General features: G+C 41.6%; 1 protein-coding gene across 1 annotated transcript; it reads right to left on the bottom strand.

Moving 5' to 3' along the window:
* Window positions 1–889: 889 nt before the first annotated feature.
* PLEKHS1 (pleckstrin homology domain containing S1) lies at window positions 890–22,614 on the bottom strand. The gene is made up of 13 exons (XM_055300126.1): window positions 22,547–22,614; window positions 20,779–20,825; window positions 16,183–16,271; window positions 15,965–16,071; window positions 15,235–15,369; window positions 12,823–12,898; window positions 12,002–12,124; window positions 9,867–9,992; window positions 8,696–8,802; window positions 7,562–7,768; window positions 6,724–6,825; window positions 5,513–5,648; window positions 890–2,487 (listed from the first exon to the last, which is right to left on the bottom strand). Exons 2-13 carry the CDS (start codon window positions 20,804–20,806, stop codon window positions 2,317–2,319), a joined length of 1,407 nt encoding a protein of 468 aa, XP_055156101.1. The 5' UTR covers window positions 20,807–20,825; window positions 22,547–22,614; the 3' UTR covers window positions 890–2,316.
* Between the last annotated feature and the right edge of the window lie 2,198 nt (window positions 22,615–24,812).

Below are 24,812 nucleotides of genomic sequence, written 5' to 3'. Positions count from 1 at the left end.
TTTCCTTTACTGAGGTGGCTTGGTTTCTTACTTACAAAAATTAAATATATATATGTATATATTTATATAAATTTTATATATTCATGTACACATTTATTTAAAATATATTTGCTTATATTTACATTTATGTAATAAATATAAATAATATATAAATATAAACAAATATAAATATATAAGATATATATTTATATAACAAATATACATTTATAGAAGTCTATATTTATATAAATATATAAAATTTATTTATTTTCCACACTTGTATTTTTTTCTTAAATAAAAGTGACAGTCTCTTTGCAAAAAAAAAAAAAAAAAGAAAGAAAGAAAGAAAGAAAGAAAGAAAGAAAGAAAGAAAGAAAAATTCGAACATAACAGAAATGCCTCCCCCACATGGCCAACCTTGGTCCTACTTCTCAGAGATGATTCTTACTGAAAAAATAGCATTATCAAAGCAGGAGCTGCATAACCAAACTTGAGTACTCACTGCATATCAGGCAGTGGACCAGGTGCTGTACATACATCACCCATTTAAACCTCAAGACAACCTGATGGGGTAGGCATTGCTGTCTTATTAGGGTTGTGGAAATTTTGTATACATGCATATGTATATGTACACACCGGTAATTTATTTTTGCAAAAAAGGGCAATGTCACACCTACGATTCTGCAACTTGCTTTTTTCATTCTTACTATATTGTGAACATTTTTTTCCATGTCCGCACATGTAGAACATCTAACATCTGCAGAGGATCCATCCAATTACACGAAATCCTCATAATTCAGCAATCCCCGAATAATTTTTTTTATTACAAACAATGCTCCAGAGAACGTGAAAATACGAAAAAAAACGATGTGTTGTGTGAGTACACATTACTCACACAGTAGGACAAATTTCTGGAAGCAGAAACAGTAGATGAATATGCCCACATCAGATCATTATGGTTGTGCATCTTGACCTGATACAATGCTATATGTCAATTACATTTTAATAAAACAAAGGAAAAACCAGATTCTTCAGTCTAGCTTAAAAAAAGAAACAGTAGGTAAGAATCTTTAGACAATCTGGATAACAGATCTTTATTTGAATGTGGCTTCTATCTGCTGAAGGTCTTTTCAAACCTAAGTCCAAATACAAAGTGAGGATCAAGATATCTGTTTCTCAGAGCTGGTTTTAAATTCTTGGTTCTGCCACTAAACAGCTACGAAACTGGGAACCACAGAAGAAATATCTTATTATTATTACTGTTATTTTTTGACATACTATGGCACAACAGAGTGATCCAGCAATTCCATACGTCATGCTCTGCTCAACACGGTAAGTGCAGTCACCATACAATGTCACTAAAGTATTATTGACTTTATTCCCCAAACTGTATTTTTCATCCCTGAGATGTACTTATTTTATAACTGGAAGTTTGTACCATTTAATCTCCTTCTCTTTCTTTGCTTGTGCCCCCATCCCCTCCTCTCTGGCAACCACCACTTTGTTCTCTGTATTAATGAATCTGTTTCTGTTTTGCTTGTTTTATTAAACATTTGGAGCCTTGACGTCTTCCTGCACAAAATGACAACATGGTAAGATATATTTTCTGAAGCTTCCTTATGCTCCAGCTTTCCCATATTTGATTAGTCCTTTCACTCTCTACCTTTGTTTTTCTGCATATGAGAAAAGATTTGATGTTTTTGGCCTCGTAGGATCAATTAATTAATGAATCAATAGGTTAAGACCTTTCAAACGTAGAAGCGCTAAGTCGTTGCCTTAATTACTCATAGAGAAAACAGATCTTTGCTGCAGATGACCTACTGCCTTGACTTCTAGAATAGTTACTGGGCCTTTAAGAAAACAAGATAATTACTGAGTCCAAGAGGCCACTCAGCATTTTGCTCCATGGGCATGACAAGTAGTGGGAAGTGTTTGGGAGGGCTGATACGGTATCACTTCTCTTGGGAATCTTGTCTTCCTGGAATGAGCACTTCCAACTCTATGTTCCCTAACAAAGAAGGGATTGTGTGGACCACAACTTCATAGAACACACAATGCATTTTAGATGAGGGACTTACCCAATGTCTGTGGTGTGTGGGACAAAGTCTGAGATAAAAAGGCCTTACATTTCCTCTGTGTTCCATAGTCATTCTCCCCCTTGGCTCTCTCAACATCCCTGATGCAACAGCCAGAGAGGTGAGTTATTCCCACTATTAGATACGGATGCAGAAAATCAGAGAGGTGTGCTGACTCGCCTCATCTCACACAGAGGTGTGAGGTGGAGCCTCTGCAGAGTCCAGGGCCCATCCTTGCTCCTCTGTGGTGGGTCCTAGCATGCTACTCTCCAGTTCCTTTATGCTGATTCTTTTTAATGGCTGGAGTCCTCTTCAGTGTCCTCTCTGGTCCAGACTTAACCGGTTTTAAGGGTTCGTATTTTAAGGGACACATGCAGGCCACAGCATGGAATTTCTCTGAATTTGGGATCCGGCCAATGGTGAGTTTTATTTTCTAAAATACAAATAAGAAGGAAATCAAATGACTAAAGATTATCCATAGGATTGTTTGTTCTTAGGCTGTCCTCATTAACACCCTTTGAAGCTGGCTTTGAAGAAAAATCCTATGATGAACCACAATATCTAGGTCAGAGGAAGCCAGGATGAGCTGTATATTCAGGTGAAAGATTTTTATTCCCTGGGTGGTCACTGGCCTGAGTCTTTTTGGTAGATTCCAGAAAGCACCGATGATGCCTGATGGGCCCAGTTGCACCAGGAAACAAAAGCCTCTTGAAATAGAAAATACAGATGAAACCATACAAAACCAGCCCCTGAAAAGATTGGGGGAAAACTGAGGTTTGATGTGTCTCTTGTAATCTAGCATTTCCTCCTTTTTTTTTTTTTTTTTTGAGATTTTATTTATTTATTCACGAGAGACAGAGAAAGGCAGAGACATAGGCAGAGGGAGAAGCTGGCCCCCTGAGGGGAGCTTGATGTGGGACTCAATCCCAGGACCCCAGGATCACACCCTGAGCCAAAGGGAGATGTTCAACCACTGAGCCACCCAGATGCCCCTCCACCTTTTTTTTTTTTTAAATACAAACCCCTTCTCCTCCTCCTTTTAAAACCTCACATGGCCTCCTCTCGGTGTCCCTATTCCATCCCCAAGCCAAACTCCTTGCCTCTCAACTGTAGCCCAACAGGAGGGAAGGTAGATCTGATTGCTCCAAATGCTCTAAAACAACAGGGGCCCTTGGCTGCCCCTCCTTTGGTTCCACAATTCCCTTCTTCCAACTTTCTTTTAAATCAGCTATTTGGATTTTTAAAAAGAACTGGATATCCATTTTAACATAAACAATAGTCAGTAATGGTAGAGTGGGAAAGTAGAAGTTTTTGACCTGCCAGATAACCATGTTGGCAAACACCCCATCTTTCTCCATAGCATCTGATTGTGATCCAGTAGAAAGGGGTAGGTGGAATCAGCACAGGAGAAAGACTGTCATTCCCTCCCATGCAAGTGACTCCGCAGTCTAGAAAGGCAGTCTTGATAAACAGCAGTCAGTGATGCCCAGGCGGAGTTCCTGGATTTGCTCCCGGGCAAAAATCCATGTTTTGACTTCAGAGCTGATGGTTGGATCTTTGGGTGGGAGTAGTTTGGTAACTTTCAGAAGATTCTATTGAACCCTTGGCCCCAGTGTGAGTTTCTGGCAGAGGAAAGTTTTTATAGTCACCTGATTGTTGGACTGAGCCCATGAAACCTAGTTCTTTTCCAAACTCCTACTCGGTCTTCAAAACCCAAGACAGACACTACCCTTCTCCAAGACACTTTTCTGGCCTTCCTCAAATAGATTCACTCCTTTTTTTCTTTCTGGTGCTGTGGCCCTCTGTTCACATCTTAGGGCACACACTGTATAGTAACTAGCACATGACATGCCTGTTTGATTCATAAGGTGTGAGCTCCTCAAACTTCAGCTGAAGCCATTTATTTTGCTCTAGGACTTAGCCCAGGATCCAGCATACACGAGATATTCAATAAATGGTGAATAAGTGACTGGATGAAGGAGTGAGTCCTTGCTTTGCCACTAACTAGTTATATTCCTTAGAAATTCATTCATCCTTGCTGGCTTTTCCCACTTAGTAATATGGATAACACCATTTGTTTAACCAATGAGATTATTGTGTAATGCAGAAGAGATAACACCTATAGATTCATAAACTCTCAGAGCTGGAAGAAATTTGAGAGACCTAACAGAGTGGTTTTTAGGAATTTTAAGCAAAGGAAACATTTCTTCAAGGAGAGCTAACAGAGCCAACATAGAAAACAGATACATGATAAATATAGATTGTTTTCTTTTTCTTTAAATATTTATTTATTTATTTATGAGAGAGAGAGAGAGAGGCAGAGGAGGAGGGAGAAGCAGGCTCCATGCCGGGAGCCCGACGCGGGACTCGATCCTGGGACTCCAGGATTGCGCCCTGGGCCAAAGGCAGGCGCCAAACCGCTGAGCCACCCAGGGATCCCCATATAGATTTTTTTCATTGAAGTCTTTCATGTTTTCCCCTTCCTCATCTCTTCCTCAACTCCTTGTTCTCTTACAAGCCCGGGAAACACGGTTTGAAAACCAACTACCAGGTGCCCAGGTGGCTCAGTTGGTTAAGCATCTGCCTTCAGTTTAGGTCCTGAGCCCATGGTCCTGGGATCCAGCCCCACATTGTGCTCCCAGCTCAGCAGGGAGTCTAACTGTGCCTTTTCCTTTGCCCCTCCCCCTGCTTGTGTGCATGCCCTCTCTGTAAAATAAATAAATAAAATCTTAAAAATTAAAGAAAAGAAAACCATCTTACTGTAGAAAAAAAAAAAAGCCAAAGCCCAAAGGATAAAGTGATTTTCCTAAGGTCATGTGGCATGTTAGAAATAAACATAGGCCAGGGAAGGAATCTGCCCCACAGAGACCCTACTCATAGGCAGAGCCATGGCTAGGCCTTTGAAAACATACATCGTTAATACGTACTCACACATTTTGTTTAATTCTTACAATAACTGTGAGGGAGGTACAGTGAGGCCCATTTCTCAGATGAGGTGTCTAAAGAGTAAAAAAGGTGACCCTGGCCAACATTCCCCAGCCAATAGTTGGAGAAGTAAAAGCAGTAATGCTATGGAGCACCTAGTGGGTGCCAGTCCCATTTGTAAGCATGTGACAGATATTATCACACTTAATTCTCCAAAGAGTATTATCCTTACTCCCAATTTTGCAGAAGAGAAAGCCAAGGCACAAATTGGCTAGAGGAGAGGAAACACAAACCCTGAGCCAATGCGATTCCCTTGCAAGTTCCTTCTGCCATCTTCATGCTGTGTCTGAGGTCTTGGATCCTGATGGTTAGTCTCCTACCTGGGGGCCCTCTCCAGATACTGCTATATGTGAAAGAATTTTGAAAAGTCTCTAAAATAACATTGTGTGACTTACATGTATTTATGTATACGGTTCAGATCCCACCCAAGACTTTGATCTTATTCCCAGCCGGGGCTGGTCAGCAAGACTCACCTCCTTCTTGACAGACCGGCTGAGAAATAAGGAGGCCTCGTCCAGGCCCTGGGGTTTCAGGTCATTCACGGCCAAGAGGTGATCGCCATGAGAAAATATACATCCCAGGCGCGGGGGACCTTGCCACTGAGCCACACTGCAATGGGACACAGCATTCAATGCAAGTGTGAGACTGCTCACAGGACACAGATTGGGGTTCCCTCATTATCATCATCAGCGTCTTCAGCCATGTTGCACCCTATCTGAGGCCGACAAACTCCCACCTCCACTTTCTCTCATTACTCTCCCCTTCCCCTGGACTTCTATTGCATGGTGGGAACATCCACTTATTGTATATTTCAATAACATGCGTTTTATATTTGCTTGTTTATGTGACTGTCTTTTTTGCCAGGCTATGAGACCCCAGAAATCTAGTGCTACCTTCAAAAAAAATTTTTACAGCTATATAATTCCAAGTAAACAGAAGGTGTTTAATAAGTATTTATTGAGAGTGAGCACATGATGATTATACAATGACTATCTAATGAAAAATAAATGAACTCATGAATGGGCAAGCTCAGGTACAGAGAAGTCTACAGTCTCAGTCAAGTATTAATTGAGCCTCTGAGAGAATAGGGAATTTGGCAAAGTGGAAGACGGTGTTTCCTGCCCTCTTATATATATAACTTGTCATCCCTTTACATTAAAGGGCTTTCTTGCCTTGTAAAAATGCAATCTTCCACCAAAATAAATTGCAAAGTTTTAAAAATGATGTACAATTACGTAAACAGTGCTGATTTTAAGAAAATTCTCTCTTTTGTATCTGTCCTTGACCAACTGGTATCTGGAAGTCTTTGACCTTGGTCCATCCTCTTCTTTTAGATCTTATATCCTTGTTGACTTCATTAACGTCATTCATTTACTAGATAATCACTGCTCATTGATTGGGAATGATTTCCTTGGGCCATACCTATTCCTTCCTGCTTTTCCTTACCTTCAAAGAATCAGACACTTGCTGCTGACTGTACTTGTGGGTCCTCCTATCTGCAACCCACTTCCCAGCTCCAACAGCAACACCCTTATTTCTTCCTCAACCAAAGACCTCTGGTGATCACAGCAACACCACAGTCCAAGCTCTCTGTTTTGCCACATACAGAGTTTCAAGATATAATTGCCATCTCCCTATCTTCCAACCCCACTTATAATCAAGAATCCTCAGATCTCCAACCTACCATATCCGTCCTGCAGCTTCTGTGAGAGTGAGATAATTGATGATGTCAGAAGGAGAAAGGAACACATTTAGTTTCTCCACTTGGTCTTCATCAGGGATGTTACTATGAGATAAAATATGAAAGGCACATCAGGAAACTGTCTCTGGCTCTAAACTGTACTTTCTGAGTATACTTTGGCCTCCTACACCTAAGATGGTATTTTCCAGTTTAAGATTGTCCCCCAAATTTGGAGACTATGAATTTGTTACTCATTAATGCCCTCCCACCCCTCTTGGAATGTGGTAGTGGATGGCAGACAGTGGTGTAAGAAATGGACTGTTTTTTTTTTTTTTTTTTTTTTTTTAGAAATGGACTAAGTTGATTATATATCACATCCATCTGCTCATTTCTCCATAGAAATGATTCCATAGAAGAAGACCCTGGAAAGAGTTAAAATGGAGAACAATTTCATCTTGGCATCACTTAAAACCTACATGTCCCCCTCCTATTCTATATCCAAACCTCATGCAATTTATGTGCCCATAATTTTAATGGTAGACGTTGGGTGACATGCTACCTAGTTCGGTGTGATCCAAAGTTCCAGGGCCTGAAAGACTAGCCAAGGGAGAACTTTTAGAACTATTTGAAAATGCTACCCACAGCCCAGGGGACCACTTTGCTTCCAGCTCCGTTACTCACTGTCCTTGGACACCACATCAGAGAGAAAGGGAAGCTGGTCAAAATGTTGGCTGACTTGGAGATTTTTAGGAACTACTTTAAAATTCAAACTCTTAGTAAAAAAAAAAGGAAGGCTGCCTTGCTCTAAGGGCCCAGAAAGTTTTAGAAATTAGAACTTTACTTGATTAGTATAGATAATTGCACAACAGTAAGTGAGGCCAGCTCCTTTCTGTCATTTGTGGTTTGTGCTTCCATATTGGCAGGTGGAAGACAAGAGTCCTTTTGTGAGCCCTGTTCTTGCAAGTGAAGCCTCTCATTCTGGATCTCTGGAAGGGCCTGGGATTCCTCTTTGTTATCAGCAGACTCGTGGGATGTCTCTCTGAAAAAACTAGTGTATAAGAAGTTAATACAATAACCCTCCTTCAGCATGTCTGTTTTCAACTTCCTATGGTGTGTGAATCAGATTTCGGTAATTAGGAGTCATGTGAAAACTAACAAGTGGGCAGCCTGGGTGGCTCAGCGGTTTAACACCGCCTTCAGCCCAGGGCCTGATCCTGGAGATCTGGGATCAAGTCCCACGTCAGGCTCCTTGTGCAGAGCCTGCTTTTCCCTCTGCCTGTGTCTCTGCCTCTCTCTCTCTCTCTCTCTCTCTGTCTCTGTCTCTCTCTCTGTGTCTCTTATGAATAAATAAATAAAATCTTAAGAAAAGAAAACTAACAAGGTCTTCAAGTATGTGCCCAACCCTCAGAATCACAGAATCAAATTCAACAAACTTTCCTTCTGAAATGGATATGGAGGCAAAATAACCCTTTACAGTGGGAGGGCATGGAAGGCAGAAGTGAGAGCGTGAGACATAAATTCAGAATAGAAAATAAGTTCCCAGGGGGACAGAATATGGCCTGAGGAAGTCACTAAATGGCTCTCAGTGGGTGGAGAAACCATTCTCACTTCTTTTTGTGTTGGAATTATGGAATAATGTGTTGAACTTGGTCTATGGTAATGCTTCTTTATATTAATATATCAACAGTAATTGTTCTATAAAAGTGCATTAGCTAAAATCAATTTTAAGAAGATGGCAATTTTAGGGGTGCCAGGGTGGCTCAGTCAGTTCAGCAGCTGTCTTTGGATCAGGTCACGATCCCAGGGTCCTGCGATCAAGCCCTGAGTTGGTCTCCCTGCTCAGTGGGGAGTCTGCTTCTCCCTCTGCCTCTCCCCCTTGCTAGAACTCTCTCTCTCTTCCAATTAATTAATTAATTAATTAATTAAAAAAGAATCATTAGGAAAAAAAAAAAAAGAACATGGCAATTTTACCTACCAGGATTTCATTGACATGTAATGATGCTCAGTTCTCTCAGCGAACTGATCTGGACTACCAGGTTCAGGAGATTCACCAGAATCACTGGAAGCAATAAAAGAATCCAACTACAGACAAGAGGAACAGGTGTAAGGATGCAAATCTACCAATAATCGATACCTTTTTACCCCTTCCATGATGGTGCTGGGCCCTGAAATAGTAAGTACATCCACCAATGGATGAACAGTGGTGCTCATTCCTGGAGACTGAATTGGTAGAGGTTCTCCAACGCAAAGTCTGTTTTCTCCTCCTGGTTTCCCCCAATGCTTCCGATACGGTGTTTTATCAGACTACATTGCTATTTAGTTTTCCATCACTAGGCACTTCATGATATATATAAACTCTTTTTCCCAACCAGTGCTACTGTAGAATCATGTCACCTGGCTGGGTCAGAGGCTCCCACAAACACAGAACTGGCCTCAGGCTACTCTGCTCACAGGCTAGCCAAGTTGCTTCAAGGAGCTGCAAAGGTCCTAGTAAATATTGGCCCCAGGAGGCTCTCAACTAGCCCCCTCATAGCTAGGTCATTGGGGGGGGGGAGGGGGATGATTGCTCAAAAACCCTGAGGGCTTTTAACTGCCTGCCCAACAGATCAATCATTAACCCATAATTGGAAAAATCCATTTCTGTCAAGCCAGTCTTCCTGCTGCTCCCCTGTGAATGGTGGGCTTCCAGAGCCAGCTTTCATGCTACTGGCTTCACCTGGAGTGCCCCATCTCCTCTGGCCTTGTGAGGCCCCACAGCCCCCTCTGACCACCTCAGCCATTGCCAATCTCCTTCTTCTCTGAACTTCTACTGCATAGTTCTGTACTTAATTTTGGGGGGAGTATTTTTTCAGTGGTTTTTCAGCTTTGTTTTCACTGGCCTTCTGTCTGGAAATCACCTCGCCTGCCTTCCTTCCCTCATGCCCTCCACGCATATCACAAGCATCTCTCTTCAGCGCGGAGCCCTTTCTGTCTCCTATGGTGGCTGGCTCCTGTTCAAGCGTCAACACTGTGAGCACGTCACCTGGGCCTGATTCATTGCTCTGTGCCACTGAACCCAGCCTAGCGCCGCCTCAGGAACAGCACACAGCAGGATCCCAGCAAATATTTGTGCAAGGAATGAAGGATTAATGGAGGGAAGGGGTTACCTCCGAAAGAATACTTTGAGGACTGATATAATAACTCTCTTCTTCTGTATCTTCAGTAGTTTCTGACAAGAAGTCGTGTGGTAAATGAGCTTGTCTGAGTCCTGGAGATTTTTTTCCCATTAAATGCTGAATGAGGAGATGGAGACAGAATTAATTCTTTTCTTTTTTCTTCCTTCTTTCCTTTCTTTTTTTCTCTTTCTTTGCTTTTTTGCAGGGGACAGAATTAAACCACATGCTCTCTGGAAAAGCCGTAATAGATTAATTGTGTTGGGAAAATCAGAGAATCTTCCAAGGTTACATGCAGAAGCCCACACAACTTGAACTTGCCTCTTGAGTCTGGGTCACCTTGATGATTTAAAAATTTAGCCCATCATTCAGGCTTTTCTGTACCCTTGGGATCTGAAACTCAGAACAAGTGGTTCTTTCTGGTGGGAGTAGGGGGCAGTGTTCTAAGGCAGGAAGCTCCGGAACAGAGGCCCCCACCCCCACCTACTTAGTTTTCACTCAGTGCCATCTGAGAAGGTAATTAGCCCGTGGTCAAGGCACCGCACCTTTCCTCTTCCTGCTCAATATTCCCCTTTTGTGTTCTGCTCACATACTTCTATTGTTTCCATAGCAATGCAATTTGCTAGGTGTTGATCATGTGATAGTATGAATTATAGTCTTCAAGGTAATGTAGGTTCAACTAGTTACTGCCTTCCCTCCACAGTAGCTACAAAATACACTACTAAAGCAGCTGCTTTGCATGCCAGGAAAATTGTTATAAGTACAACTTGATTCTTCTAAGAACAATGCCTTAGAGCAGGGGGGGTTTGACAAGATCTTGAATGTGCTCTAAGAAGTCCTTGAAGGAAAGTGATTTTAAAAACATAATACTTTAAACTGTGTCCATTTTTCTAGGGCCAAGATCATGAGGCTAGACCAGGCTGAACTAGGGAGGAAGAAGGGTTCCCACCTAATTTCAACAACAAACCCCAACAAGGCAGACGATAATCTTAACCGGGACTGGTTGAAAAGGCACTGAGTTCGAAGACAGAGCGTGAAAAAAGGGCAAGACGACCAGCCATGTTATCTCTAGGCAGAAGGGATATCATGAGTGAAAAACAAGACATAATTTACTGAAAAGAGTTCTCTTTTGCAACCCATTTCCTACAAATACCAAATGAGGTGTTTGGCCTGGTGAATTCGATCTGCTGCAGAAAGCTTTTAAAATAGTTGGAGAGCTCCCAACTAGATAAAATAGGAGGTTATGCCATATTAAGATGTGCTGGGGGCCCAGGGAGGAGGGAAAGTCAGTGGTTACATCTCGAAAGGACAAGATGGTATCCATAGCAGAAGGAAAAAAACAACCAAACAAACAACTACTCGGCCCATTTATCCAAACTTGGAAAGATTACAAATCTGAGAGAGCAGAGAGTATCATCACAAGTCATCTTCAAGGTCCAGATGTCCTTTTTTTTCCCCCTCAAATGGATTTCATTAGAAGTAAAGATGAAGTCAGAGAGAAAAACAAGATCAATCTGGGTAAATGAAGGAAATTAATAAGAACCTTGATGTTGGGCAGCCCGGGTGGCTCAGAGGTTTAGCGCCACCTTCAGGCCAGGATGTGATCCTGGAGACCCAGTTTCGAGTCCCAATCAGGCTCCTTGTAGGGAGCCTGCTTCTCCCTCTGCCTGTGTCTCTGCCTCTCTCCCTCTGTCTTCCATGAATAAATAAATAAAATCTTTAAAAAAGGAAAAAAGAACCTTGATGTTACCCCAGAAGTATAGGTTGTGTGGCAGAAAACAAGTGATGTTTCAGGAATCTCTTTATAGAAGTAATCTGTGCCCTCTGCGGTAAAGTGAAACCAAGGTTGCCAGGTAGGCTTTGTGTTAGCTGGAAAGTTCTCCACCCCACATGCCCAGATGCATGCAAGAAGCACCTAGAATGAATGAATACATCTCGAGGTAGGCAGGGCATGCAGGAAGGCTCATTCACCGTATAAGAAACAGACTGAACATAAGATCAACACTAGAGCCAAACATCATTCTTTAGTGCTTTGGACTCAGGAAGGTGTCAGATACATCGTAAGAATTTTGAAGCATGAGCTGACCCCCAGGCAAAGCGTCCTGATTGGTAGACACAAGTCTGATTACCACATCCGGAAGACTGTTTCTTGGTGTCTGACAGCCTCTGGTGACAGCCTCTAATGTGCTGGAAGGATCAAAGAGAGGGCTGGGGTCTGAAGAGGGCCTTTTATCACCCGATGAGAATTTCTCCTGCTTATGGAAAAGGAATATTGCAGTCAGGGCATGATCGATCTCTCACCTGGAATTCAACAACAGCCTCGTCGCTGGGCTTCCTGCCTCCAGTCTTTTACCACTAACATTTATACCCCCAGCCAGCCTTCTGGAACTCACTAAGACATGATGTGATCATGCCTCTCTCCTATTTCCAAACCCTTGAGGACTCTCGGCTGGGCCTGCAGATGCCCTGAGTTTCCCTCTACCTGTCTTTTTAAGCCTATGTCCCTCTGCACCCTGCCCCTTGGCTCTAATCATTTGAATTGGCACATTTTCTAAGTTGTTCAATGCTTATGATGAAAGCAGAGGCCAAGGGAGAGGGAAGCCAAGGCATGTCTACCAGTGGGTTCAAAAGGCAGCCGTTATGCACCTTGCATGACAATCATGGCAAGTACTATAGTTTCGGCCACTCTTGAAAAAATGCCACAGTTACCTTTCACTCCTCCAACCCCAGTAATGAAGATTGGAAGTGTCTGTATTTTTAGGTGTCTTGCAAAATGACAAAAGTATTTTTTCCCCTACTCTTAATCATAAAAATAACAAGGCTGTACATTCTCTCACTTATTTATCCCTTGTGTTGAGGCCAGTTGCTAAGGAGGAAAAGAAAAAGCTGCCATTGTGTCCTCGTGAAAGGGGTGGTGTTCACTGTTATTTCATTAGTGATGTAGAGTCACCTCTGTATCCTGGCGTGCTGCTTCCACATCCCAGCAGAACGAAGACACGAAGGAGACCCAGTCTTTAATCTTCTCCCTGTTGATAGGAGTAAATTCTCAGCTGGCGTGTGGCAACAATAGCACCTTTGCTCCTTTTGAACCGGAGAAGGGCTCTTTTATTAAGGTTGGAACAGGCCGTGGGAGCAAGTACCAGGGAAATAAAGATTTTTTTTTTTTCCAAAGTAGCTTAAACGACCCACTGGCTCCTCACCACCTCCACATTTGCACACTGGAATTAATCTTCACGCCACCTCTGTGAGGAAAGCTCAGGGAAATGGGAAGAACACTGGAAAACAACAGTAATAATCATAGGGTTTGGAGCTCTGGGCTTTGACACTGATTTCCTTTGTGTTCTTAAGCGGGCCCCTTAACCTGTCAGCGCCACTTTTGTGTAGCTATCCAGGTGTGCCTCCCTTTGGGGAACGCATGTGTTTATGAAGAAGGTGTTGGAATGAATTTATATAAATCACTTATTCTTTTCTATTGACTTTTCATGACAATGTTAAAAGAGAGCTTTCTGCCTTGAGCTTCATCGGCAACAGATCAAGGTTCTTCGTACTTTGGTGTTAGCTTGCGCTGCCTCCTCTGACAGCTTCCTCCCCTGACCTCAGCCTCTGCCAAGCAGCTGATCATCTATAATGGATCCATTTAAGGCACCTTTGGTAGCACCAGGATCCCCCCCCTTAAAAACTGCAGACCCCTTCAGGGATAAGCATTGCCCCTCCCGAACACAGGGAGCTTAGGCAGATATCTGTGTATTGGGTTAGGTTTTTTTTTTTCTTTTTTTAAGATTTATTTACTTATTTAAGAGAGGGAGAGGTAGACAGTGGAGGGGGTGGGTGGGGGAGACAAGCAGACTCCCTGCTGAGCAGGGAGCTTGATCCCAGGACCCTGAGATCATGACCTGAGCTGAAATCAAGAGTTGGATGCTTCACCGACTGAGCCACCCAAGTGCCTCTGTGTATTGGGTTCTTTTACATGAGATGCATCTGGGGTGATGGTGGTAGGGTTATGGGTTGAATTGTGTCCCCTCAAAGTTTGGATATTGAAGCCCCAAACCCCAGTACATGAGTATGTGACCTGATTTGGAAATCGGCCTGGGTTATTGTAGATGTAATTAGCTCAGACAAGGTCATACTGACCTCCTAAACCAGTATGACATGCATCCGTATAAAAAGTTTGGATGCAGAGACACACACACGGGGAGAAGGCTGTGTGAACTTTACGGTTCTGCCACAAGCCCCGGAACTACCAGAAGTTAGGAGAGAGACCTGGAATAGACCTTCCCCAGAGCTTCAGAGGGAGGGTGGCCTTGTGACATCCTGCTGTCAGATGCCTAGCCTCCAGAACAGAGAGACAACGCATCTCTATTGTTGTTTTTAAATTTGTTTCAATTTATTTTTTATTTAAGTTCAATTACTTAAGGGGCACCTGGGTGGCTCAGTGGTTGAGTGTGTGCCTTTGGCTCAGGCTGTGATCCCAGGGTCCTGGGATTAAGTCCTACAACGGGCTCCCTACGAGGAGCTTGCTTCTCCCTCTGCCTGTGTCTCTGCCTCTCTCTGTGTGTCTCTCATGAATAAATAAATTAAAAATAAATAAATTCAATTACTTACCATAGAATGTATTATTGGTTTCAGAGGTAGAGGTCAGTGATTCACTGGTCTTATATAATACCCAGTGCTGGGGATCCCTGGGTGGCTTGGTTTGGTGCCTGCCTTTGGCACAGAGTGTGATCCTGGAGACCCGGGATCGAGTCTCACGTCAGGCTCCCGGCATGGAGCCTGCTTCTCCCTCTGCCTGTGTCTCTGCCTCTCTCTCTCTCTCTCTCTCTGCCTCTCTCTCTCTCTCTCTCTCTGTCTATCCTGAATAAATAAATAAAATCTTAAAAAAAAAAATACCCAGTGCTAATGACATCATGTGCCCTGTCCCCCAAACCCCCTTATTTCTGTTGTCCTAAGATACCCAGTTGTGGTGTTTTGGCTGCCCTAGGAAATGAATACTGTGACTTTTCAAGGTATTTTGACAAATAATGAAGACTGTCAAGATGGTGTTGAACAGTATGTGGCTCTGGGCTTCTGTTCAAAGTATGTTTATTGTTTATTGGTTTAAAATGTTTTATTTGTCAGGACGCCTGGGTGACTCAGTGGTTAAGCGTCTGTCTTTGGCTTAGGGCATGATCCCAGAGTCCTGGGATTGAGTCCCACATCGGGCTCCCTGCTCACTGGGGAGCCTGCTTCTCCCTCTGCCTGTGTCTCTGCCTCTCTCTGTGTGTCTCTTATGAATAAATACATAAAAATCTTTAAAAAATGTTTTATTTGTCTGTCTTTTTTTATTGTGCGCATGGGAAATATTCTGTGCTATCTTACCACTTACCTGTCATGGCCAATGAGGAAATATTCCCTGTTGGTGGTTCTGATGGACATCACCTCATCAGAGCAGCATTTAAACATTTTATTTACAGATTGCATTTTTTCATGGCTACTTATGCCAACTTCTACACTGGAATTTCTCAGATATAGACATAGAGTATTAAACACTTAAACGTGAGAACTAATGTTTTATATTAGGTTTCAAACTGAATAAAATTTAGATCTGCTTAATCGACATTTTGGAGGTTGTCTGATAATTTTAGATAAGTTTAGATCTGGTTTGTCACTGATTGAAAACATTTTGTTCAGCCTCAAACTTAATTCAGAAATTCTTCATGTAGATTCTTTGTTCTACAAAGTATCATGTTTTCTAATTTTCTTTTTGTACATAATTTCTGAAAGAGAGGACAAAAAAGCCAAACTAAATGCTTTTTTAAAAATCCATCTTGGCTTTATGAAATGATGATTTTATCTGCTCTCATCCATAAATTAAGTGACTTGAAACTTTTTGTAACTAGATGCTTATTAATTAATAACTTATGAACTACAGTATACAATACAAAATAGGTATTTAGCTATGTTTTACTCAAAACGTTCCTCATTTTAGCTTCTTTTCAGCAACAACTATTGTAAGTGTGAAGCCTTTGTTTCTTCCAGTCAATGATTTAGATTTCAACTTGCATGCACCTTTTAGTATTTACGGTTATAAACGGTTTTCCCGATTGGATACACACCGGTCAATTTCAATGGATCCTCGGTGATGTTGGTTTTTGTAATAGGAAAGACGAAGACTCCTTTCCCCACTCTTTGAAAGAATGAAAAACCGCTTTTTCCAAGAAGACTGAAAAATGAAACCATTTTGCATCTTAGTTAAATCTCAGAGGAAGAGAAAGGATTTAAAAAATGTTCATAAGCCTGGTGGGAGGCCTGTTAAATCATGGTGAATACTTACAGCGGAGAAGAAAAGCTGAGGAGGTGGTGATTTAATAAAGTAATCTTGTTTGCAGACTTCATTTTCATAATAAAATGTAAATCGTTTGCCTAATAAAAGAAAGTGAACAGACTCAGTTTGTTCCCTGTAAATTGTGGAAAAGAACTGCTTCAATTGGAAAACACTATTTACCTCTGGAAAGGTCTTCAAATTATTCAGTTATGAAAAAGGACGTCTATAATAGGATAGGCCATGAAAACAGAAAACCAAATGACCAACAGTGTTCTTATCCATCCACATCCAGGACCTTGCTTCAGATGACATGTAGCAGCTCTAAGTTCTGGGGGCACCGTTGCTGGCTTTCTAGATGTGAGCAAAGGTTTGTCTCTATCCTTGTTGAAGAGCCAGCCAGAGGAGCAAGATAATTCTGCTTTGCCTTGGCTTAGCAAACAAAAGCAAAACCACCTGCTACTGAAAATCAGGTGGCAGAGTGATTAAATCATAAGGTCTCCAAAATGTTAATAGCTTCTCAGTAAGTATTGAAATTTATAGTTTTTTTCCCTGTATTTTCAAAAATGTCTTTAAGACATATGCACTCCTTTCATTAATTAGAAAAGCACAGTGTTGTTAAGATAAAATTTATTTGAAAAAAAAAAAAAAAAAAAAACAGCTTGGTTTTGCTTTCGCATCCAGGCCGTAGTTCTAGTTTGTCCGTGGTTTGGTAAAAGACAGCCTTTACTAAAGAGTTAGAGCTTTTCTTATTAAGTGAAAACAGAATAAGGATTAGGGAGCACAGCTAATGGAGACATTGTACTATAGTCTATCTAGTAATTCTTTTTTTTTAACATTTTTTTTTAGAATAGTTTTTTTAAGACTTTATTGAGAGAGATTGAGGGAGCATGGGCAGAGGGAGGGGCATAGGGAGAAGCGGACGCCTGGCTGAGCAGGGAGCCCGATATGGGGCTGGAACCCAGGACCCTAGGATCATGACCTGAGCCAAAGGCAGATGCGTAACCACTGAGGCACCCAGGTGTCCCCTTCTTAACATGTTTTTAAGTTTATTTATTTAAGTAATTTCTACATCCAGTGTGGGGCTCACGCTCATGACCCTGGGATCAAGAATCACATGCCAGGTGAATTCCGACTGAGACACCCAGGTGCCCCTAGAATCTAGTAATTCTTAGGCAGCTGTCCTCACTTTGCCTCCTTCTCCTTGCTCCGGAACTACTCTAAGTTCTCCTCACTCCTCATCCCTACACACACACACACACACACACACACACACACACACACACACACACACAAGGAAAAAGAAAAGAAGAACAGAAGGCAACAATATTGCAACTAGCTCCTCTTTAAAATCATTGTTTGGCCTTGGACATAAATCACAGATTTATTTACTGAACAAGTATTTATAGAACAGCTTGGATCACTAAATCTCCCTGTTTCTTCATCTGTAAAATGGAGACAGTAGCACTGACCTTAGAGATTTGTGGTGAGGACTGAGGGAGTTAATGCATGGAAACCTCTCAGGTCTGGGCCTGGCACCCACTAGGGCTCACTGAAGAGTAGCTCTTATGAATAAGAGAGGAAATTTTAGCTTTTATCATATGCTGAATAAACCAGTCTCTCATCTGCCTATAACATAGGGGCTCTTGGGTGGTATTAAATTTAGAGGGTTCAACAGATGCAGATATTTTATGAAAATGTGTGTCTAATAACGTTGTATACAATTAGCAGAATCTTTTTTTTTTTAAGACGGGGAGGGCCACTGGAAGAGGGAGAGAGAATCTCAAGCAGGGTCCACACCTAGCATGGAGCCAGATGTGGAGCTCGATCTCATAATCCTGAGATCATGACCTGAGTTGAAATCAAGAGTCAGAAGCTTAACTGACTGAGCCACCCAGGTGCCACTACAATTAGCAGAATCTTAAATAAAGTAAATATCTGTGAAGATGTTGACTTGGCTGGGCACTTCCAGGGTGTCCCCAGTATTCATACTTACTACCAATTCCAGGGCACAAGAACCCTGATGGTATTTGTGACCATGACAATGGCATTGTTTTCTCCAGAACTTATGCTAAGGAATCACCTTAACTCTTAGCCTTCCATCAGCCTTATGGCCAATTACTAAATCATGCCTATTTTCACTTCCTGAATACTTCAGGATCCATCCCTATTTCTCTATTCTTACCAGCACTTCCTTCAAGACCTTCAAACATTTTTAGTATGTTTCAATTCACATGAACTTGAAACCTCTATATGTTTCCACCGTGTTTCAGTGGTGGTCCAGTTTGACCTCCCAATTCCAGTCTTGACATCTTCAAATCCGTCCTTGACGTACCCCTGAGACTAAATGACAAATATGACTGATCTAGCACTTGGGGCAAAGAGAGAATAACAGGGAATAGGTTTACAAAACAGAATATATAAAATAGTGGTTTTCAAGACACTGAGCATGGACATTTAAAGTCACTGATCCCTAAAAGACAGGAAGCAATCAAGGTGGGCCCTACTGTTCCCCTGAGAGAGTTTCCAGGCTCCAACATAGGAAAGGGGAACTGAGATGGATTTCAAAGCAAAAAACATATTACCAGGGACCAAGATCTTTTTATAATGATAAAGGGGTCAATTAATCAAGAGGACATAAAAATGCTACAGATTTATGTACCTAATAAAAGAGCTTCAGCATACATGAAGCAAAAACTGATAGAACTGCACAGAGAAATAGACAAATCCACAATAACAGTCAGGGATTTCAATATCCCTCTCTTCATAACTGATAGAAAAGTAGGCAGAAAATCATAAAGATATAGTGGACTTGAACAACACTGTCAACAAACTTGGCCTGATTGATATTTCTAGAACATTCAACAACAGCAGAATGCACACCTTTCTCAAGGGCATATGCAACATTTACCAAGATAGGTCATATTCTGGGCCATAAAACCCGTCTCGATAAATTTGAAAGCACTGAAGGTTTACCAAGTGTATTTTCAGAACATAATGGAATCAAATTGTAAATCAGTAACACAAAACTTTTGAGAGTGATACATTTGCCCGTTTTTTGATTGTGGTGCTGGTTGCCCGGGCATATACATATATCAAAACTTATCAAATTATACATTTTATTTTTATTTATTTTTTAAAGATTTTAAAAATCTATTTATTCATGATAGACACACACAGAGAGAGAGGCAGAGACACAGGCAGAGGGAGAAGCAGGCTCCATGCAGGAAGCCTGATGTGGGACTCGATCCTGGGACTCCAGGACCACACCCTGGACCAAAGGCAGGTGCTAAACCTCTGAGTCACCCAGGGATCCCCACAAATTATACATTTTAAATATGTGGTTTATTGTATATCATTTTCACCACAAAAAGCTATTTCAAAAAGTATGACCAACCTAAAATGCAAATCTAATGACACCTTTCTCCTGCTCAAAAGGCTTCAAGGATTCCTGGCCATATGAGGTCAAGGTCTGGCACAGGATAGTGCCACAGCCTCATCCTCTACACTTCCCTGTTCTACTTTCTATACTCATTGTCCTCTGACACATCCTGTCTCTAACCCACGCATTGCTTTTGTTCATGCCATCCCTTTCTGCTCAGTTGTGCCCTTTTCCAATCTCTTTTAAAATCCTATGCATCTTTCAGAGTCTAGTTTAAATGCCTTCTCATAAAGCCTCTCTGGATTCCCACAACTACTTACAAGCTCTTCCTCAGATTCCCATAACATTTCACACTTATTTCATGATTCCTGTCATAACTTGGTTATTTGTGCTTATCTTAGCTTCTCAATAGAGCTACTCACATGTGTTGATCTTAACTTCCCAACAAAATCTATAAACTCACTGAGAGCAATGACCCTATTACTTAATCTGTATATCTAGTGCAATATGAAGCACAGTGGCCTTACTAATAATAGATGCTTTGAATAGATATTCAAAAATACTTTTTAAAAAAAGATTTTATCTACTTATTCATGAGAGACACAGAGAGAAGCAGAGAGAGAGAGAGAGAGAGAGAGGCAGAGACAGGAAAAGCAGGCTCCATGCAAGGAGCCCTATATGGGACTCCGGGATCATGCCCTGAGCCGAAGGCAGAAGCTCAACCGTTGAGCCACTGAGGCATCCCCAAAATACTTATTTTTCAATTGAATTGGATAATTTGATTTCTAAATTATTTCATCCTAAACTCAGCTTTCCTAACTACCCACCTGCAATGAACTATATGAACATGAACAAGGACCTTTGAATAATATAGCTCGAGCTACCTCTATGATAACAACATAGGCAATTTTTCCAAGTGAGAATTTCTTACTAAATTATGAAATACTCTTCAGTCTTTTCTGGGTTTTAGTGCCATCTCCAAGCAACAGATGGAACATTTGGTTAATGAAAATCAGAAAATGTCAAATTTCTAGATAGGTGAGCTCTTACAAAATAATTAACCAAATCCGACAGCTCCTGCCACTCTCCATACCAAGAGTCATTGTCCCAGAAATGCCGCCCATTAGCCTCACTAAACTGTCTTCTGTACCCTGATTAGCTTGGTGAGAATTGTTGGTTATTTTCAATAAAGTTTTTTACTTCGGAGAGTATACCCCCCTGGATACCTGGACTCTTCTGAGGTTTGGGTTCCATTATGGCTGTCTGTTCTCATCTGTCAAAAGGAAGAGTTAAACACCAGTTAGTCCTTAAACAACAATGTGATTCACTGATGAGTGACACAATCATGCAGCATTAGGGTGGTGCCTGTGAATGTTGCTGTACTGGGTTATTAGCCTCCTGCTTTCCTTTCTGCTCCCAAGGCTGAGAGTAGCCACAGTAATAAGGACACATCCAAGCAACTTGCGTTCACATGGCAGTTCTGTCGAGGTGTTGCTTAAGTGTGACAGAAGGAGCCGTGTTCCCTGGACTTTCTCTGCTCCTGCTCCATAAGTGACTCTGACATCAAAGTCCCTGCCAGAAACAGCACCAAGGAGGAGAGACAAGAACAGGCCAGAGGGCAGGAGGCTGTGGACCCAATGCAGCTGAGAAAGCATTACTAGCCAAAAGGAAGCCTGAGATAAGCCCTTCTCCATGCCAGGAACTTGCTTTCTCCAGAGGGAAACTGAAGAGCAAGGACCAGGGGGCATATCCCTGTTCTCAGACTGCCTCAGGTGTCTGCCCGGCTCTGGGGTGAGATTGACTCCAAGAGGCAGAGCTCCTTCCTGGGCAGCTGTGCCAGCAATCCTTTGACCTCTGTGGGGTCCTGTGAGAAGGGGGATCCCACAGGGTAAAGGGCCTCAGGGCAGGGGAGATCTTTGACATCTGGGAAGTGCTGGTGATCAATTTTTACCTTGAACTAGTAAGACTCTCAAAATAGAAGGGAGCATCAAGCAGGCCAGTGCCAGGGCAGTGCCAGAAAAACGGGAGGGGGCAAAGGGCCCTTTATACTATATATATACTATATATAACACACAGAATATGTGTTAACATGCAAAAATATGTGTTAACTGACTCTGTTACGGGGAAGGCTTCCGGTTAATAGTAAGCTGTTTGTGGTTAGTTTTGGGGGGAGTCAAAAGTTATATGTGGATATTCAACTGCATGGGGGGGTCATTACCCCTAACCCCCGTATTGTTCAGGATTCATTTGTCCATGTATATAAATGCTGTGTTTCCTACATGATATATATTTCATATTATATATATTAATTTCATATTATACATAATGAGTCCAGTACATGTATATAAATGTGAAATCCATTATATAGGAAACCTATTATATAAATTTTGCTTATGTAAGCAAAATAAGCAGAAGCTTATGTTACATAAGCAAAATTATACATGATATATGAAATCTCATTTAATTTCATATTTATTTATATTTATAAAATATATAGATTTCACATATATTTTTACATAGAATACTATAAAACTGACATTACTTTTTCAATGGTATAATACCCATTTTACAGATGAGAAAACGGTTATCAGAGATACTAAGCAATTTGCCTTTGACCACATAATTAAAAAGAAGCTGAGACAGAATTCTAACCTGAGAGTTGTCGTCTGAACCGCTTTGCTTTTCCTTCTATTTAAGAAAGAAGAATTAAACCTTTTCACAGTTCTACTTGCATTTCTTGTTTTTGCCTGCAAACAAAAAGCCTTTCAGATTTATCTCTTTGATCTCACTCAGGAGAATGTACCCAATATCCTTGCCTATAACCTGTTTATTTTAATGTCATTTGGGGTTTGATGAGTGTGATACCAAAAGATCCGATTTCCTTCTGACTTTACAGTTATGAACCAAGAACCCAAAACAGCAATTTTGCTCAAATAAAATTTCAGATTAGCACAGTCTTGAGAACCTAAGACATTCAAACCAAGCAGTACTTACTGGAAGCCAGGTGGTCACTGATTCAGTTCTCAGCAGAGTACTCTGTCCCTGGGTCTCCTGACCTTACCCCTGTTCACTCTGAGCTCTGAGTGGTAAGGTGAAAATTAAATACAATCTGTTTGAAATGTGAACCAACAGGAAGTTCCTAAACGACTACCTTAGGGCAGATTTTATGCTTGCCTTAAGCTAAAATGGAAGCTGTTGTCCTAGGGGAAGTCCTGGGCTTTCATCCTTTTTGTGTCTTGGCACAGAACTGCCCCTGGCATTCCAGCTGTCTAGCATGAAGAAATGAAAGCAAACAAATGAAGAAAAATCCCACTAGCCTTTGTTCATAGTCACAATGCTCCTTATTGAGAACAGTGTCAGCCCTGCCTTGACCTCATACATTCATTGCTGTTGAAACAATTCCTTTGCTTCCCACCCATCCATACCCTCTCAGTGTGTCCCTCCTGGGGAAAGTAGGGAGGATTCCAGATGAGGAAGCAAAAGCCCGACTTCTCCAACACACTTGCACATACCAAGGGCCTCTAGATGATCTGCTTCTTCATCCATAACAGAGTTGTTATCAACAGGGTGGCACAAGGCAGGCTCTCCTCTACAGCCACCCAACAACTCTTAAAAATAAGAGTTTTGGGGGTGCCTGGTTGGCTCAGTTGGTTAAGCATCTGCCTTTGGCTCTGGTCATGATCCTAGAGTCCTGGGATCAAGCCACCATACTGGGCTCCTTACCCTGTGGGGAACCTGCTTCATCCTTCCCACTGCCGCTCCCCCTGCTTGTGTGCATGTGCTCTGACTCTCTCTCAAATAAATAAATAAAATCTTTTTTTAAAAATGAGAATTTTGCTCACAAGAGGCAATAGTAGTCAAGCCTTGTTGAAATTCTCTCTTCTTTTTGCTTCCAATGTACTCTTCTCATATGGTCTCTTCTGCACTGATCTATTTGTTTTGTCTCTTTGCTTGCTCCTCTATCTGCATGCAGTGCATTCATTTCAGAATCTCCAGAGTTTCTTCCTCATGTATTTCCCCACACTACAAGTATTTTTTGATGCTGAAAGTGTTAAGAGTCTCTTGAAATTGGTGACCTTGAATTTAGCAAGATTTCTGCCTGATGTGGGTTTTTTTTTTTTTTTTTTTTTTTTTTTATTGGCATTCAGCTGTTCAGGAGCAGAATGGGAGAGCTGAGAAGTGAGGTTTATTTCAGGCTAATATTTTTTGTTTTGTTTCGTTTTTGCCAGAGAGATACCACGGATAGACAAAGGAGTAAGGGAACTTAGGATATTTGCAAAAACCTGGAATGAGAGGGGCATAAGGAGGAGAGAGAATAAAAGGGGACTCCTAGGGAGGAAGTACTGGTGAGATTGAAGAAAGATGGAGCAAGTTGGCTGGAAAGATGGAGCAAGTTGCCTCTTGGGTGGCATTAGAGCAACGGGATCAGGTAGGGAAGGGGTGGCAATGTGGCTCACAATAGAAAGAGAGAGAAACAACAAAGTAGGAAGGAGACTCTCAAAAGTTGGGACTCCACCTAGTAGCTTCTTTCCCCCAAGCCCATCTCATGCATAGGGTATGAGGCAACTCCTGGCACCCTATGTTTCTTAGATCTCCTGTTGGTCAGCAATGGGGCTACCCTGCTTCTCAATTTATTTGTACTTCAATTTCTATTGTAACAGAATTAACTATCTTTCATTTCTGGTCCTGGAGGGAAAAAAAAAAAACCACATGTTCCATATGGATTTTGAATAAGTTGTGAATTTGAGGAATCAGGCAAAACTCAGTCCTTAGCATTATTTCATTCTTTTGTCTTTTGCCCTGGGAGGGGTGTGTGTGTATGTATTTTTTAATGTTTTTATCACTTTCATTTTCTGTTCAAGTTGAAGGCAGTTAATAAGAAAGAATATTTTATTTCAGCATTTGTTGGTACCAGTTGGATAGCAAGCATTATTGGGGATAAAAGAAGAGTTAAACGCAGACTTTGTTCTTAGTGACTTTATAAGCTAATATGGGAGATAAGTGGCATAGCAATAATAAGCAGAGTGTTAATTCGAGTCCTAGCAGGGAATAGCACACTCTAAGGAAGAGAGTTATTGAAGGAACCATCTATAGAGGTGTTGGCTTGATTAAGACCCAACAAGGTGTGGAGAAGCATTCAGTGTCTAGTAATAATGGGAAGCCTTTACCACCTCCAGGCCTGCTGGGATAAGAGGAGGGAGCAGTTCTTCCAGATTCTGGTAAGAGTGGTAGCTCTAGGTGAGGTTCCAAGTCATGGAAG

Source organism: Nyctereutes procyonoides, unplaced genomic scaffold (genome assembly GCF_905146905.1).
Source record: "Nyctereutes procyonoides isolate TBG_1078 unplaced genomic scaffold, NYPRO_anot_genome, whole genome shotgun sequence".
Lineage (NCBI taxonomy): Eukaryota > Metazoa > Chordata > Mammalia > Carnivora > Canidae > Nyctereutes > Nyctereutes procyonoides.
This window is presented reverse-complemented; position numbering and strand designations above follow the sequence as displayed.

Excerpts from the sequence above, each read along its gene's own strand:
- PLEKHS1 (XM_055300126.1), bottom strand. The coding sequence starts at position 20,806 with ATGGAACCCAAACCTCAGAAGAGTCCAG. Across the intron at positions 15,370-15,964 it reads GGATCCATTGAAATTGACCG|AAATTCCAGTGTAGAAGTTG; the intron begins GTGTGTATCCAA and ends TCTATATCTGAG. Across the intron at positions 9,993-12,001 it reads GAAACAGTCTTCCGGATGTG|CATTTAATGGGAAAAAAATC; the intron begins GTAATCAGACTT and ends CTCCTCATTCAG.